At 38.4% G+C, this 16,533-nt stretch overlaps 2 protein-coding genes across 3 annotated transcripts in view; both read left to right on the top strand.

Annotated features, from left to right (window-relative positions):
• The window catches only part of LOC127618877 (protein FAM110B-like), a 29,430-nt gene extending 16,603 nt beyond the window's left edge, over window positions 1–12,827 (top strand). Inside the window, exons 1-2 of one of the 2 annotated variants that reach the window (XM_052091548.1) lie at window positions 1,271–1,382; window positions 9,248–12,827. In XM_052091548.1, the coding sequence (XP_051947508.1) occupies window positions 9,728–11,071 (1,344 nt within the window). In that variant the 5' untranslated portion in view covers window positions 1,271–1,382; window positions 9,248–9,727 and the 3' untranslated portion in view covers window positions 11,072–12,827. Of the gene's footprint in view, window positions 1–1,270; window positions 1,383–9,247 lie in introns of those variants that run through there. The other variant, XM_052091549.1, reaches the window with a different exon arrangement.
• Window positions 11,378–16,533, top strand: part of nsfl1c (NSFL1 (p97) cofactor (p47)) — a 39,925-nt gene continuing 34,769 nt past the window's right edge. The window contains exon 1 of the mRNA XM_052090862.1: window positions 11,378–11,442. Coding sequence (XP_051946822.1) covers window positions 11,378–11,442 — 65 coding nt within the window. The remainder of the gene's footprint in view (window positions 11,443–16,533) is intronic.

Here is a 16,533-nt window from a genome sequence, read left to right on the forward strand (position 1 = left end):
AGTGGAGAGGAATTGGTAAGAATCTACACCTGGATCTGACAGAATGAATATGCCCATAGCTGTGGCGTGGAGGATGTGTTTGGGGTAGAATTGATTATTTGTTGTGCATCTGCTTGGCAGATGTTATCTGTTTTAAGGAGAACCCTCACTGTCTCTTCTTTGCCTTTGCACCACACCAAGGTGGTTTGCCCTACCACACTTTAGCTAATCACGCCTTAAATAATCCTTTTAATCCTTTCTAAGATTAAGAGGCGGAGTCCTTAAAGGTGAAGTGTGTGTGTTTTTCAATGTTACAAATATTTTCTCATATACCAACTAAATGAAACCTTTATAACAATTGATGACAAGTTGATAAGTTGATTCTGCTAAAAACTGTTAAACGCTAGCCACACTGTGGCTCTTAGTTGCTATCAAAACATAGCTGTTTGTTTGAGCATCCTGACCAGCCTGACACAGCAACATTGACTCAAACAATGCCGTGAGTTTGTGGCGGAATTACCTGTTCGATAAATTGCGGTAATTACTGCCTGGTGTGTAAGTAAAACTTTATAGTTTCATAGCTTTGTTTTCTTTCTGTCCCTCTGAGCTGGATCCAATCCACTCTCTGGACTTATGGGATTTTATGTGATGCAATTCTTCAGTAAAGAGTCCTATAAAACCCTTTCTTATATTATGAGAGTCGAGAAACCACACATGAATTCTGGGCAACTTCCAAGAACAGTAACATCCATACTAGACGGTTCTTTCCAGTCTTTCACAGGTAATTCCCTGGAGTTCTCCCTGAAATTGTCTGACCTAATGACGGGATATCCTTATGGCCACCACTGCTTGTCTTTTTATTTTCTGTAACACCCCTTGTACTTTGATGAAACCGACAGACCCTCTTATATCACTTCCTCTCCTGTAATACAGCGTTTAGATGGTACATGGGAAAAGAATATTGAGAAGTGTTTTGGGAAATGACTGCGCCACAAATAGCGAGGAGGTGAATCTGGAACTCTTCAATCAGAAATAAACTCCAATCGGAAATCACTCAAGGCCAAGAATAGGCAAAGGACTAGAGGAATTGTGGTGTTAATAAGACATAAACACACTCTGGCACATAAATTAGTTTATTTGGTCACATTTCCGGTTAGGAAGTGTTGTTCTTCCTGCTTGTATTTCTCTAGACCAGAACTTCCAGAAAGGGTGGGCTGGGAGGAGCTATGTAGGGAAGAGGGAGGTGGTGAAGTATTTGAGTTGCTGTCTCAGTTGCACACACATACACATTCACTGGAGCACTGACTCAGCTGAGCTCTGTTCTTCAAAAGGCTCTTCAGCTTGAGAGCTTCCTACTGCTTCTTTTAGAAAACACGTATTCCTTCTTGCATCTCAAAGCTCTGGTAAGTTAAACAAGCTGTAACAGAGATGGATTCATTTAATTTATATATAGAGGATTAGTTTCATGTCCACTTCAGATAGTTTGTTTTGACTATACGAGAAATTGCTTGAGGCATGTGAGCCTCTATTTGTTTTCTTGATATCTTTTTACCTTCTTAAGATACTTGGGTAACTACAATCATGATAGAAATGACAGTGTGGCTCTTGTATCACTCTACTCTCTTTTCAACATTCATTATTAAGGATGCGAGTCTAATTTGAGCATGTTGGGACTGGACTGATTAACTAGTAGAACATAATGATTGTTATGGGATCAGTAAGAACTGTGTGAGTGTAAAGTGATTTTGGTAAGGGTTGGGTCAATTAACTACAGATAAACTGGTATTTTCCCATGTCATTAAGGCTTTTATGATGTGTTAAAACAGTGGATAACTGTCACTTTGCATTTAAGATCCCTGTTGCTCTCAGTTGTTTGATTATGTTGTTAGATTGGTTTTTGCATTTGGGCTGATACTGTTGGTTTGTGTCATTACCATGTGGATCTTGATAAAAATGAATATCAATAGGGTGTAAAACAATGATCACTAAGAAAAAAGGAACTGACTCCGCTTGTGAGATGTGTGAGGGTAATAACAACTGTGTGGTAATTGTGTCATATTGGCAAGTCCCTCCCTATACAATACAACTTAATTAATCCACAGGTGACAATTGTTTTTTGAGCATATAGAGTGCAAGAGATAAGCAGATGCAGACACTTGTACAGATACTCTTTGTAAAAATATGCAATATATAAAGAAGATGATAAATAGACAATGTGTTAAACTTAAAGAAATGAAGAAAAATATATCTTAACTCTATAATGTATATTAAGTTGAATAATATCAAGAACAAGCATTACTATAATTATACGGGAAGAGATGACATCTCTCTCTCAGATCCATTAACTCAGATATTCCAGCTTAGCTGTTGGTCAAACTGGGTTAGTAGGTGACCTCTGCTTGTGTGTGTGTTTGGATGTGATGTCTGTGTAGTCCTCTTGTTTTTTTTTTGTTTTTTTTGTTTTTTTTTATTGTACTCACTTGTTTGCTGTCTTGTGTTTTGGTGAGTGTGTGACTGTGGGAAAGCGGAATTGGTACCTGCAGTGGAAGAAGTTAAAAACAATACATCATTTCATCTCTGTGATTACACACTGTGTCCATGCGTATATGGTTTGTGTGTGTGTGTGTGTGTGTGTGTGTGTGTGTGTGTGTTTGAACAAGCTTGTTTGTGTAACAGGTACTTTATAGGCAGGCATGTATCTGCAAGTGTGCATTGTGTCTTTTGTTTCTCCAGGCGTCGTGTATAGAATGCGAGTGACATTTCTCATCGTTACTTTGGCAGGCCACGGGGTCAGGGTCCATTTAAAGGGCACATGGGTCATAGATTCCTGAGATAAGTCTGACATAGACAAGGTTGCCGTGGTTGTAATGATGGGATGATCAGGCCATTTATCTGCTGTTTTACTTGATCGATATATCAGTGAGAAGTGTCTCCCTTTTGTGTGATTGAAAGGTACTGGATTGAGAGTGAGTTTGCTTTTAAGTTTAGATTGACCTCTAGCATCACAGTGACATTTTTCAAATGTGCAGCTGGTACTGCAAAGCTTTATGCAGGGGAAATGGATAAATCACTGATAGTTGTGTAAGTGACAGATCACCCAGGCCTCTGGGGTCAGATACATCTGTCTGATCAGCTTTGTGCTGTATGAGCATTCTGATATGTTATGTTGTTCAGCCCTGATCTGAAAACTCTAGGCATCTGATTTGGTGTAATTTGGATCCTCTGATTGAAGTTTTATAGTGATAGAGGAGAGAAATTTGTGTGGCCCGTGAAAGACAGCTGGACTTATTCTTCTCATTTTCTTATCTTATTGCACATACATGGATATTGCACATTTGATGGTTTCATATCATATTTGATAATTTTTTGTAAATATTGGGACTGTCCATTTAACTTGGCAGTGAGTGCGTTTACATGCACATTCTTACACTAATTATGCTTAATACGCTGACGTGTCCGGTATACCTTTCATCGGGGCATGGTCATAATTTAAGCAAAAACTGATCAGCACAAGTATATATTTTTGGCCATTACCTTGTTTCGCTTGCATTTTTTACACCTTTACTGTCATTCGTACCAACTTATGCAATGTACACAAGTGTTGTGCATAATATGCCCTTTTAAAAAGTAAGGAATAACACAATGATTTCAAATTTTATATAAATGTCGGTTTCTTAAATGCATCGACTGTTGAAAAACTTCTATTGGTTGAGCAATAATTTCTACATTTTGTCCTCTGACGTGTTGGGAGTTAATCTTCTCCATCCCATAATGTGAACGCCAAACTTTTCAAACTGTAACTACATGTTCTAGTTCACTCAAATACAACCATATTACATTGTTATTGCTCATAGAGGTGGCAAACTTATTGAAAACAGTGTGTATGGAACTGTGTGATGACTGGCATTGAGGGCAACTGTATTTACACCTCTTTATGGATCCATACATTCGCCGTTATCACAAATGGAAGGTAAATGTTTATAATAACCTGAGGGCTCAGTTACACCATTAATGGAAGTTGTGTTGGTGTTTGGCACAATACCATCTCTGTCACACTCTGATGATATTGTGTTGAGAGCTGTTCTGTGCTTTGCCACACATTGAGAAGAAAAGGCTGTAGTATAACCCTTTATAACTTGCTATCCCCTACTGATAGAGCTTTGCTGCAGTTGTGGATGGTGTCAGTGTGAAAGGTTATAAGGCTAAAGGCTTGAATCCTCTAGGGTGTATTTATTGCTGTGGCTGATGCTGGTTGAGTGAGAGGTGTGACTCTGTCAATGCTGTAAAAATGTCAGGGAAAGCCCTTGGGAATGATGTTTGTTAGTTAGTACTTACGCGAACACCTTCCAAAGTGTAATGAGAGAGGTCAAATCTTTCCGGGTGCGGTCACACAAATGTGATTCACCCATAGGGCACAGCCACTCAGATTCACTCTAAACAACGCTGCAACAACCCATTATCAATGTATCAATTGAGAACTGTCACATAAAAAACACTGGTAACATGGCGCTCCTTGTTGCAGAATAGTAGTTTGAGGACAGAGCCCAGGGTTGAGGTTTTTTTTTCTGCTGGCCTGGTCAGGCCAGTAGTTCAGATTTGTACTTGCCCTGCTGACATTTTCACTGGGCCCATGGTAAAAATTATACATTTTATTTTTTAGTATCCACAGCTTCATATTATATTTTTCACTGAACAATACATTTTCTTTATAAAAATAGTCCTTATTGCTATTGGTGAGCCCTAGTGAAATCTTCTCAGACAATCCTTATCAGTTTTACTACTTTGCCAGCATACCAAATTAAAAAAATTCAGTACAGACAAGGATGGACAAAAGAGAAAGTCCTTGCAAAGGTAATATTTTTCTCACTGTCTCTGTAATTCAGGGGTGGTCATAGTCTCAAACTTAGATTGATATGAATTTTTTCTCTCTTTGTCACCTTGCATAACTTCAGATTTCTCAACAAGATGGCTCATGTTTCCATTTGGGAGAGATTCCTGAATTTCCACTTTACTCATCATGACGTCAATCAGGTCTTCTTTACTCAGTCTTTCCTCAACACCTGAGAAGATTTACACAAGCTTCCTGGATATTGACATGTTAAAGGCTGTAAAGCATTTAGCCTGAGGGAAAGACCCATAACTGTATCTTTGCACAGGTGACTCACTCTCAGAATGAATCTTTCTGGCCTGAATGGAGCTAGAATTGTTTGTATTTGATCAATGGATAGGGAGAAGAGCTATCAGTCTCCAGTTGCAGAAAGTCTAAAATACCTTCACATAGACAATCTAACTTCCTGGTGCTCTCATCTGCACTCCAAGCCTGGTAACTGTTTACCAGCTTAAGCAAGCATCACTTTTACTAATACTTGTGTAATAGTTTTTGGAGGTGTTTAGGTTTGTGTGGTTTGCATGCTAACCCTAAACCTATCCCTCAGTGGAAGGAGGATTAATTGTTAATTTTATTAGTGCACAGTGTGCTGTAAGATGAACATGATTTCTAACCTGCTGGATATTCATTGCTCTAAAATTGATACGACTAGACTCTTATTATTACAATTTTCACCGGCTGCATTTTAAACCTATTCAAGTCTCAGGTTTAAAGGAATACCCAAAAAAGAAAATTCTCTTATCATTTATTTACCCTCATGTCATTCTAAACCTGTATGACTTACTATCTTCTGTGAAGAAACACAAAAGGAGAAAAAGACAGCATACAGTGGTTACATATTTACATACATATTTCAATCTATACTTCTAAAGCCATACAATAAGTTTTTGGGAGTAGCAGACCAAAATTTAAGTCATTATTATTGAAAATCTTTCACTATGCTGTAGCTCTCAAATTTCATTCGTGAATGCATGTTTTTGGCGGGTCAAGACATGTCGCATCATGTTTGACGTCAGTGACACTTCTTGCAAGGGCTACACAATCACATATTGCGATTTATTAAAAAAAAATATTTCAATTGAGATTTGAACTGCGATATGATTTAAAAAAAAAACTAGTAAGTGATTCCTTTTGACCAAAATTTGGTAAGGTTTTGCCCATTTTCTACTGTCAATAACAAAATTAGGCTTCGCTTTGAGGGTTCACGCTTGAGTCCCCTAAAAAGAGCTAAACTCAGACTTTATTCACTTCAGCCACAAAAACAAAAAAAACAAAAAACTGAAACTGAGAAACAAAGTGAAAAAACACTGTCTTCATCTTATTCACATTGTACCTGTCCACTGTGTACCTGTTTGTGAGCAGTGCACATAAACTTAGAAGTGATCAGCGAGAATAGACCATTTATTTATTTATTTATTTAATTCAATCACAGCCCTTTGTGGTTTAATAATCGCACAAGGTTATATCGCAATTTCAAGTTTATTTTGATTAATTGTGCAGCCCTACTTGATGCCTTTTAGTTTCTTGCATGTCTCATCACCATTTGCAACATGCCAAATGGTTGAGTGGAGGTTATGATACTAACCGTTTTTACCTAATTTTACCAGCTACTTGGATTTTTACAGCCACCTTTATCTGATTAATTTATGCAGTATATACAGTTTATGTATAGTAAAATGCAAACTGCTGAATTTAAAGTGATTTAAACTCAGAAAGCATCTTCTGAGATGGCCTGAGATAATTTGCAGCAATCAAAAAAAGATCAACTTTTTACAGGCCATTGTCATAGAGAAGAAAGAAAACTCTTCGTTCTGTGAGAAGCACTTGAACTGCACTCATGAACAGCTGAGTGCCATTGAACATCTCAACCAACAGCAAATGTGCAATGGCTGCTTTTCTTTCCTCTGTTCTTCAAAATAAAATCAAATATGTTTCTTTAAGCGCACATCTTAGTGTCTAAGCAATGACATCTCTTTTCAAATGTCACTCTTGACCTGTTCAAACCTGGTATTAATATCCTTTCGGGAGATCCAGTCACAAATGGACAGTGCGAAAGGGATTAGAAAAGTAATCTGCAAGAAGATGGACTAAATTACCTCCCATTGTTCAGAAGGTATTATAAAGTATCAATAATGATGATGGAGGATTATATAATTTCATACCCTGGTAGCAGTCGTCATGGTGGCGCTGTTTTGCTGTTGCGCACCATCTCTGTGCTTATATCGCCATCTCCTGCTGAACCCGTTTACATGCGCGTCCTCTTGCGAAAGTCGACAGGGATGAACAGGGTGGCGGATGTGAAAGGCTACACTTACGTTTAAAACAGCTGCATTGATACGAGCATCAACAAGGACAACATGATGATGTATCATCGTATCAGTATTTTGAACACAGCTACTGTATGTGTCTTTATCTTGCTGAGGCCTGAGGCAGTTAAACTGATCTGAGAGAGGAGTGTACCACTTCTGTTGGACCCTGATGACTCGACAGCCTAGAATTTCTGCTATCTGTTGCTTCGTAAGCCCTAACACTCGTGATCTTTGGTTTGAGTCCTCCGTATTGATGCCTGCTAAAGACCAGCAGAGCTCAGGGAATACAGAGTTTTGCAATGGAAGGATTGATGATCCATTTTGGATCTTAGACACTAGAGCTTCCTCACCCCTAACAGCATGACAGGGTCCTGAGCAACTGTGACTTCTATTAAAAGCATGTGTTTGTGTGTGTGTGTGTCATCTAAAGGCACCACAGAATTTGACCTGGATATTTATTGCATTACTCCATCCATAAGCCTCTTATGAGACACAATAACATATAGAGGCAGGACGAGCATGTTAAAATAGTTATTTCCACAGTAATGGCTCACTAACACCACGAATAAGACATTTTTTAATGCCAGTTCTAAGATACTTTCAACTTACCTGCCATTGGAGTCTGAGTCACGTATTCATAGTGATATATTTTGAGTAAAATATTTAAAAAAAAGAAAGCAATCACTGTCGACAGCAGTAATGGTTGTTTTTCTCGTAGAGCAAATATCCTCTTCAGAATCGATAAAACAAAACATGCCACACAGGCTTTGTCCGATATTTTATTTTATAAATTTTTTTTGCAGCAATTTGCATATTCAATTATTGCAGGGCAAGGACCTTATTTAAGCATGTATTTACGTTTCAGTCTTTTGGGCGAATGTCAAAAATGACATTAGCGAGTTTCTCTATAAAGCAGTTTTATTACATTCTGTAATGAGTTTAAAGCTTTAATTAGGTTTTCACATGGACTGTTGCTCCATTAGAGAATACCTCTCATACTTTGTATTGTATTGAGTCACTTCTATCTTGTTAGAGGGAGAAGGGGAGGGGGAACTGTAATGGGAACACAGGGCTAGACACAGGCATGCTATAAAAAGCTTAATTAAAAATGGGTATTTGAATGTGATGATGGTGAACAGCAATGAAGAAGCCTCGCAGCACTCTTGATGATGTAATCCAAACCTTAAATACGGTAACAAAAAGGAGAATAGGGACGAGAAATCAAAGGCAAATTGACCTCACTCCATTGGTAAAAGGGATCAAGGGAATATAAGAGCATTTAATGTTAAGATAGAAAGAGAGTGAGATAAGAGTAAATTAGAGCAAAGATTTGTCAATCTGTTTGTAGTCTGCTGAAATCGGTTTTGCTGCATTTTATATATATATATATATATATATATATATATATATATATATATATATATATATATATATATATATATATATAACCAGCTTGTAACCAGGTTGCTATTGAGTGTTACAGTAGGATTTAAATGAGTCTGGGCTTGGATCTAGTCTAAGACCAGAATATAAAACATCATTATCTGCCTATAATGTACACTGTAAAGACACAGCACGAAGCTAATTTGTGTGCTAACAAACACTGAATAAGTGGAACAGCAGAGGGCATTTCAATATTTTCATGAAGCGCCACTGTTTGATGCAACTAAATGTAAAAGATTGCAGCTGCTCCTGCTTTTTTCCTGTTTCTTTTCAAAGAATCACATATGAATGAAAAATCAGGAGGAGTGTTTGTTGTGAGTAGGGGGAAGGATGCAAATGGTCAGAGTCTCAGCCATCGACCATTAGTAGCTTGGATGTTGTCTTACTCCCTTCTCTCCTCTTGTGCTGGGAATGCTGGTCTCTTTCCTGATTGGCTGTTCATACATGCAGCATCTGGTTCTAAGAATGTAATGGGAGGGGCCAGACTGCATTAAATCCAAACATTTGCCCCATTTGCTCTAGAGTGCTCCAGTGTCTTTTATATATGTGTAGCAGAGGGAGTGAGAGGAGGTAATCTTTTTGCTTGCCTATGTCTGACAGCATCTTTCTCTCTCTCTTCTTCCTACAGGAAAAGAGTCCGGGATTACTAGAAAAAGAAACTTGGTTTTTAAAGGAGTGTTTTATAAGTCTGGAGTGTGAGGGAAAAAAGGACTGAGTTGCTCCGGCAGTATTCCACTAACCTTTCAGCTGCAAGGACTAAGCATCGTCACTCACTTCAGGATCTGCCCAGTCCTGGGGTGTCACGACCCTTTATGACCCCAGCCAACAAGCCACTATTCAGTGAGCTGGACTAAGGATAGAGCAGATAATAGAGGCAGGAGGCTTGCACAAACAAAAAAGTGAAGCAACAACAGCAGTGGTGTTCAGACTGGTAAGAAAGTTAAAGGGCCCCTTGAAGATAGGGAAAAAGAGCTGAAAATAGAAAGAAGAAAGAAAAGTGTGAATACAAAAGACCTTCTTGGGACTGCTAGGCATTCTTGAACGCAAAGAAAACTTTGACCCTTAACCTTCATTTCACCTCTTAAATTCATTTTAGTGCTACCCAATCATGTCTGTGGAGACCCTTCGTCCCACACATGGGCGTCATACTGGGGGTGCTTTTACCTCTGCCATGCCTTTTCGCATTCTCATCAAGGGCCCAGAATACTTCCGCAGGGCACCTGAGACCGGAACGCGAAAGTTAAGCGCAGTAGAGCGTCTGGAAGCAGACAAGGCTAAGTACGTGAAGAGCCAGCAAGTAGCACTCACTAGACAAGAGCCTGTCAAACCCCCAATCATCCGTAAACCACTGCTATCACCAAGCATGATGATGCAATGTAGGATAAACACTCCACCAGCGAAGACGACTACTCGCCGGCTACCTGATGCAGAAAACAGGGGACCAGTACAAGGAATATGCAGGGGACCTCAACTCAATCTGGATATCCTTAATAATCTAATCAATGTCTGTGATGGGTCACTTGCATCCTCCCCTACCCCTTCCTCTCCATCTCCCTCTGCCTCCTCTCCTTCATCCGGAGGTCAGAGTGTTGGTAGTGGACTATCTGCAGAGCCTCAGCAATGTGTCAACTTCAGAGTACACCATGCTTCTAAAGAGGCGAACTCCTCTTCGCCTCTTTACAGTCAGCCCTCCCCTGCAGAACCCAGCCGAAGGCCACCACCGGTTCCAGCCAGAGCTCCCCGACTGATGCCACAAGGTAGTTACGGACCTCCTAACTCTGTAACTGTGCGACGGGTGGATGTGCGACCGCAGGCAGAGATACGGAAGCCTCAGAGGTTGCCTCTACAACCCAAACCCAGACAAACCCAAACAGCTCAACCACAGATAGCTCAGCCACAGGCACCCCCACCACCCACAAATTCAGCTAAGCACCAGCCTAAGTTTGCTCAGCCTCCATCCCCCTGCTTGCCCCAGAGCCCCCTACTTCTGCGCTCTTGTGTTTTACCCCCAGCCTCCCCCGCCTTCACCCGTCTCTCCTCAGCCAGCTCACGAGGTTCACATCCTGGCTCAACACGGAAACACCCCACCCTTCACCGCTCAAAGTCTGACTTGAGTGACAGATACTCTCGGGCCACAGCCGACCTGGAACGATTCTTCAACTACTGTGGACTGGATCCTGAGGAAGTGGAATGCATGGGTGGCGTGGAACGTTTTGCCCGAGCCAATTCGGACATTGTTTCAGTCTCCAAGCTCCGTAGTGTTAGTACGCCAAGCTCAGACTGTGGTGGGGATGGACGGAGAGGAGAAGATGAGGATGACGAAGAAGATGATGGGCCCATCAAGCCCAGTGAGCGTGTTCCTTATGGCATCTCGGTCATCGAGAGGAACGCACGTGTCATTAAGTGGCTCTATGGAATCCGACAAGCACGGGACACTTCGCAAAACATGTAGGATTTTCTCTCTGGCTTTCTACTGACAAGGGAGTACCAGACAAAGACAATATAAATGGGACAGAAATTTGCAGCATTGTGTTGATTATTCTGTTGATCACACACAATATTTATTAAGTTCTTGTTGAAGATGTTTGAACTTGGCTCTGACAAATATTTGTTTAATTTGTTTTTGCTTTACTATAAGGATATTGTTCATCAAGTTATTATCAGATGTGGCATACTACAGAATCTCAGCACTGTGACTTAAATACATATTTTATTTAAGCAATAACACTAATGCTAAAGGCATTAAAAGAGTGACTGAATGGATGATGTTGATGTTGATGATGATGAAAGCAGCAGTCGATCTGCTGTGCTGATACTGTTCAGGTACAAAGTCTTTATTAAACGGCAGTGCTGTGGAACTCATGGCCTAAGCTAATTTCAGTAGGAACCATAGGAAAATCAAGCAGGTACTTTCTAGCTTTAGAAATCTTTGTATTGGTTGAAAAATTGCAGAATGATTGAAAGCCATTTAGGATATGTGTTTGTTATGAGGTATGAGATAATCATGGTAGGATGGTCTCAGGGATGCGCTCAATAAGCCACAGCTAGAACAAAGAGACAGCCTGCAAAATACACACACACACACACACACACTTAAACACACTTCTCACTCTATACACACTTTTGATCTACATGTGTCAAATTCAAGTGTGTCAGATGTTTCAGTTTAGATGTTTTTGAAGGTGAGGCTACAATACTGTGAAGAATTCAGAGCTTCCATGGAGGCACTGCTCCTCTGCAAATATGGCTGGTAGACTGTTCATTTTGAATTTATGTTTTGAAGTTAAAAATATAAGCATGTAAAACCATATTGTCAGCATGCACACATGGATGTACATCTGCATCACTTGGCAAAGCACAGTTGCACGATGTGCAGTCCCAAAACATGCATTCCTAAACAAATAGACGTACATTCCATTCAACATGTTTATATATGATATATGTGGCTTTTGTTGTTTGTGACTGTTCCTTCTGCTTGTCTCTGTGGGTTTATACATTCTGAGGAGAAGTGTGTCTTGTTTTAGATGGATAAAACAGGTAGAGAATGAGAAAGCAGAATGATCTGGAAGTGTGATTCAATGCTCTCAGTGGAATTAAAGCTGTTAAATCTATATACTGCACAGTTTTGCACTTGAAGTGGAAAAGAAAAGATTATCAAAGTGATAGAAAACTGAAGTTGATGCAATCTGTGCACAATGAAAAGTCATGAGGCCACACAAATTTCCCCTTTTGGTAAGAATGTTTTGCTTTGTTAAAGGCACAATAATATATATATTTGTTTTTCTCTCGGCTGTGCAATCTAACTATACATAAAAAAAAATAAACACAAAACATTTCTTGATTTAAAGACATTGCTCTGCCAGCACATTCAGAAAGTATGCACACAAAGGTACAAACCCTCAAACGGTTCAGTTCAGTAATCGTTGAAGTATGACAGAGTAACATTGTGGCTCTGCTTGTGTTCAGGAGTTCACTGTTGACTCAGTGAGAGAGTCTAAAGCAAAATCGGTGATCTGAAGAAGTCAATAAAGAGATAATCTTTTAAAAAAAATAAATTTGGGATTTCTTCTTTCATTTTAGATTAGTATTTTGAGGTTATTTTTTAGTGCTTTTCAATAAATTGCTCAAACCAGTTCACAATATGATCTGAATTATTAATTTGTGAATCAGTTTGAATCAAAATGGTTTTCAAAAATGCTTATCCAGTACTTAAGACTGACCTAAATGGTGATGGAAATGAATTGGTCAAAAAGTTTGGGACCATGTTATATGGATTAGCTAAACTTGAAAGTTATGTCTGCTGTGAGAGGTAATCAAGTAAATATTGTGCCCTCAGGACAGGGCCGTAGCTTTGTCACGGCAGGCTGCTACACCAGTGAATTATGACTAACCTTCAGCAGACAGACACAGAATTATAACCAGAGGGAAAGAGAGGGGGATGTGACTGTTATGATGAGGAGAGGAAGTGAATAGTGAACATCAGAAGAAGGAAAGGATGAAAAGGGCAGCAGTGTGATGCACAGCATTTTCTGCAGGCCAATTATATTTATTAAAGAATCTCTTACTATAATCAAGACAATGAAACTGATGGAAGAATGAGCAAGGAATTAGGAAAATAAAGAAAGATTAGTAGGCTGTATGGTAATGCTGTTCTCTAGTAAGGTGGTTTAGGGTAAATGTGTTTATACTTTATAGTGATCTCTTGTGTGCACTGACCTCACAAATACAAATGAGAGAGAAGGGCCCAAGAGACACTAAGGGAGACATATGCTCATATTTGTGTATCATCAGCTGGGATCTGCTTCATACATTCAGGAACAACACACACAGACAGAACTGTAAACACTTCTGCTTGAGCCTCCAGCAATACATTTTAATATTCATTTTAGATTAATCAGCACTCTCTTGGCGTAACTGACTGCATAATGCACTGCACAGTAATAATATATTTTTTGTAATCAACGTGTGTCTTGTTTTCTATACTCTAAAAATTATTTTAAGATTTATGCATTTCATAACAACATTTCTGGAAATTGAATTGAGTAATCTTTAATAAAAAAAAAATATTTAAACAAAATATTTAAGTTATATATTTTGTTAAATTAAACAATTCAAATTCATGGAATTTTGTTATGAAATCAAAATGCGTAAATCCTAAAAAGTGGCAAAAATAGTTTTTTTGTATGCAGTAAAATTGTTTCAATTTCAATTTTGTTTCAACAAAAATTATAAATTTACTTGTAAGCAAAAACCTTGCCTTAAGATTATGTTATATATATGATTATTTTTCTTTCCCCAATGCAAATATTTTTTTCTAATTTTCTTCTTTTTTTTTTTGCATTGGAGTAAGAAAAAAAAACTTAATTCAATTAATATACACCAATCAGCCACAACATTAAAACCACTTGCCTAATATTGTGTAGGTCCCCCTCGTGTCACCAAAACAGCATCAACCCGCATCTCGGAACAGCATTCTGAGATGATATTCGTCTCACTACAATTGTACAGAGCGGTTATCTGAGATACCATAGACTTTGTCAGTTCGAAACAGTTTGGCCATTCTTTGTTGACCTCTTTCATCAACAAGGCATCTTGTTGATGAAAGAGGTCAACTGAGAATGGCCAGACTGGTCACCTATAGGCAGGTGGTTTTAATGTCATGGCTGATTGGTGTAGTCTAAAAACAAGTCTAAATGCCTCATGCAATTGTTTCTCAAGTAAATTTTAATTTTAATAAAATTATTAAAAATGCTAAGTAGGAAAATTTTGTTTTTGTAGTGTAGTAAATAGTTCTTGTGCTTATTAAAAACCCATCCTTTCCCCAGATGCTTATAGTGACTTCTCATAGTAAACAGATTATAACTATAATTCTGGGGTGTGCAGTTGTGAGTTGTTTTGGGAGAGTTGGGGATTATGCCAGTGAAACAGGAAATAGGGTGTGTGCTAAACCACGAAGCAATAGACAGCAATTTATGTCACTGCCTGACCCATTGGTTCTCTCACAGGCGGTCGGGGGATATGTATTAGTAAGCTGATTAGATGCACAGGGCAGATGCGTTGCATATCAAATTGGATGTGATATTTTATTACATTGTCTACACTGACCAGCTTCATTTTCAATAAGGATGAAGCCACATAAATCTGGATTGAGTAAAGCAACTGAATTCAGGGAAATAACTTATACAGATCCATGTCAGTTATGACCTATCCTAAACAAAATCTATTGGAGGTGGGGTGAACTTTAGTAGAGACAGTATGGACCTTAGTCAGGGTAGATACCATATTTCCTTTGACACAAATTAAACTGATGTTGTGAGGGATAAACTTAGTCAGTTGAATGGATTGTGCTCTTGTGCGATTGATCAACTGACAAAACCTTGAAAATACATCTTTCCAAAAACTTTTCCATGGACAAAAATCTCCAGAACACAAGTAAAAAAAAAAAAAAAAAGACAAAAATCAAGTTTAATGAAGCTCTTACAATGGAAGTAAATGGGGCCCATTTGTGGAGGGTTGAACGTGAAGATATTTTAAACTTAGAATTTAATAAAAGATCTTACATTAATTATTCTGTTAAAACTCATGTATTATTTGAGCTGTAAAATTGTGAAAATCATTGATTACAGTGTTTGCAGTGTTACATTAAAGTCATTGCAATCAATTTGTAAATTTGGCCATAAGTTTTCACAGAAACAGTTAGTTAGCAATAAAATCATGTTGCTTATGTCTTGTGGCTATACTTTTGAAACTGTGAGTATTTCAAAAGGAAAGTTCACCCAAAAATGAAAAATCTCTCATCATTTACTCACCTTCATGCTATCCCAGATGTTTACGACTTTCTGTCTTCTGCTGAACACAAATTAAGATTTTTAGGAGAATATTCAAGCTCTGTAGGTCAATACAATGCAAGCGAATCGTAGCCAAAACTTTGAAGCACCGGCACATAAAGGCGGCATTAAAGTAATCCATATGACTCCAGTGGTTAAATCTATATATTCAGAAGTGATATGATAGGTGTGGGTGAGTCCTTTTTTACTATAAATTCTCCTCCCTGCCCAGTAGGTCGCGATATGCACAATAATGCATATTGTCAAAAAGAAAAGAAGAAGAATGTGAAAATGGTGATTTATATTAAAAATGATTTAAATACTGATCTGTTTCTAACCCATTTAAATTTAAGCAACATCTTACAAAGTTTTTTTTTTTTTTTAGCCTGAATTGAAATAAAGAAGCAATATTTCTGAACATTTTGTCAGATTTGACATGTTATTGAGATATAAATTTAGCAAGTAGTTTTAGAGACTTCAGTCTTCCCCATTTAAGTACACCAGAACTGAACTAGCATGGTTAGAAAATAGCTGCCAATTTAGATAAAATTACCATGATGATAGATGAGTGAGCAAGTCCTGTATATGTAATTTGATCAGATAGATCCAGACTTAACAGATCACTAATAAAATGTGAACTATAATCTAAAAATTGGTTTTAGGACAAACGGTAAGAGGAACCAGTAGTAAGTATAGCTCACTTGTGTCACCCAGGAAGGCTTGAACAGCAGCTGAACTCTTGTCAGGTCTCTAAGACGCCCGCTGTAAAAGAACACTATTGCTGTTAATGGAGAAGATGCACACACCAAGACCTGCTCAATATTTTATCACCCTGAGAGATCTGAGAGAGGAATAAAGAGCAGGAAAGATTCACTATTCATGAGGAATAAATTCACCTTATTGACATTGATTAGATTTTTCAGTCAACAGAAACATCTTTAAGACCTTAGAGACGCTGGTCAAAATTGTGGGATTCTTGGATCAGAGTAGCTTGTGAATGTGAGCAGTAAAATATGTTTATTATTAGATTTATTGGCCTCTGTTCTTTGACTCATGCTGTGGGAAAGTGCAGTGCACTTCAGGAAAT

The sequence above is a fragment of the Xyrauchen texanus genome, chromosome 25 (assembly GCF_025860055.1).
Source record: "Xyrauchen texanus isolate HMW12.3.18 chromosome 25, RBS_HiC_50CHRs, whole genome shotgun sequence".
Taxonomy (NCBI): domain Eukaryota; kingdom Metazoa; phylum Chordata; class Actinopteri; order Cypriniformes; family Catostomidae; genus Xyrauchen; species Xyrauchen texanus.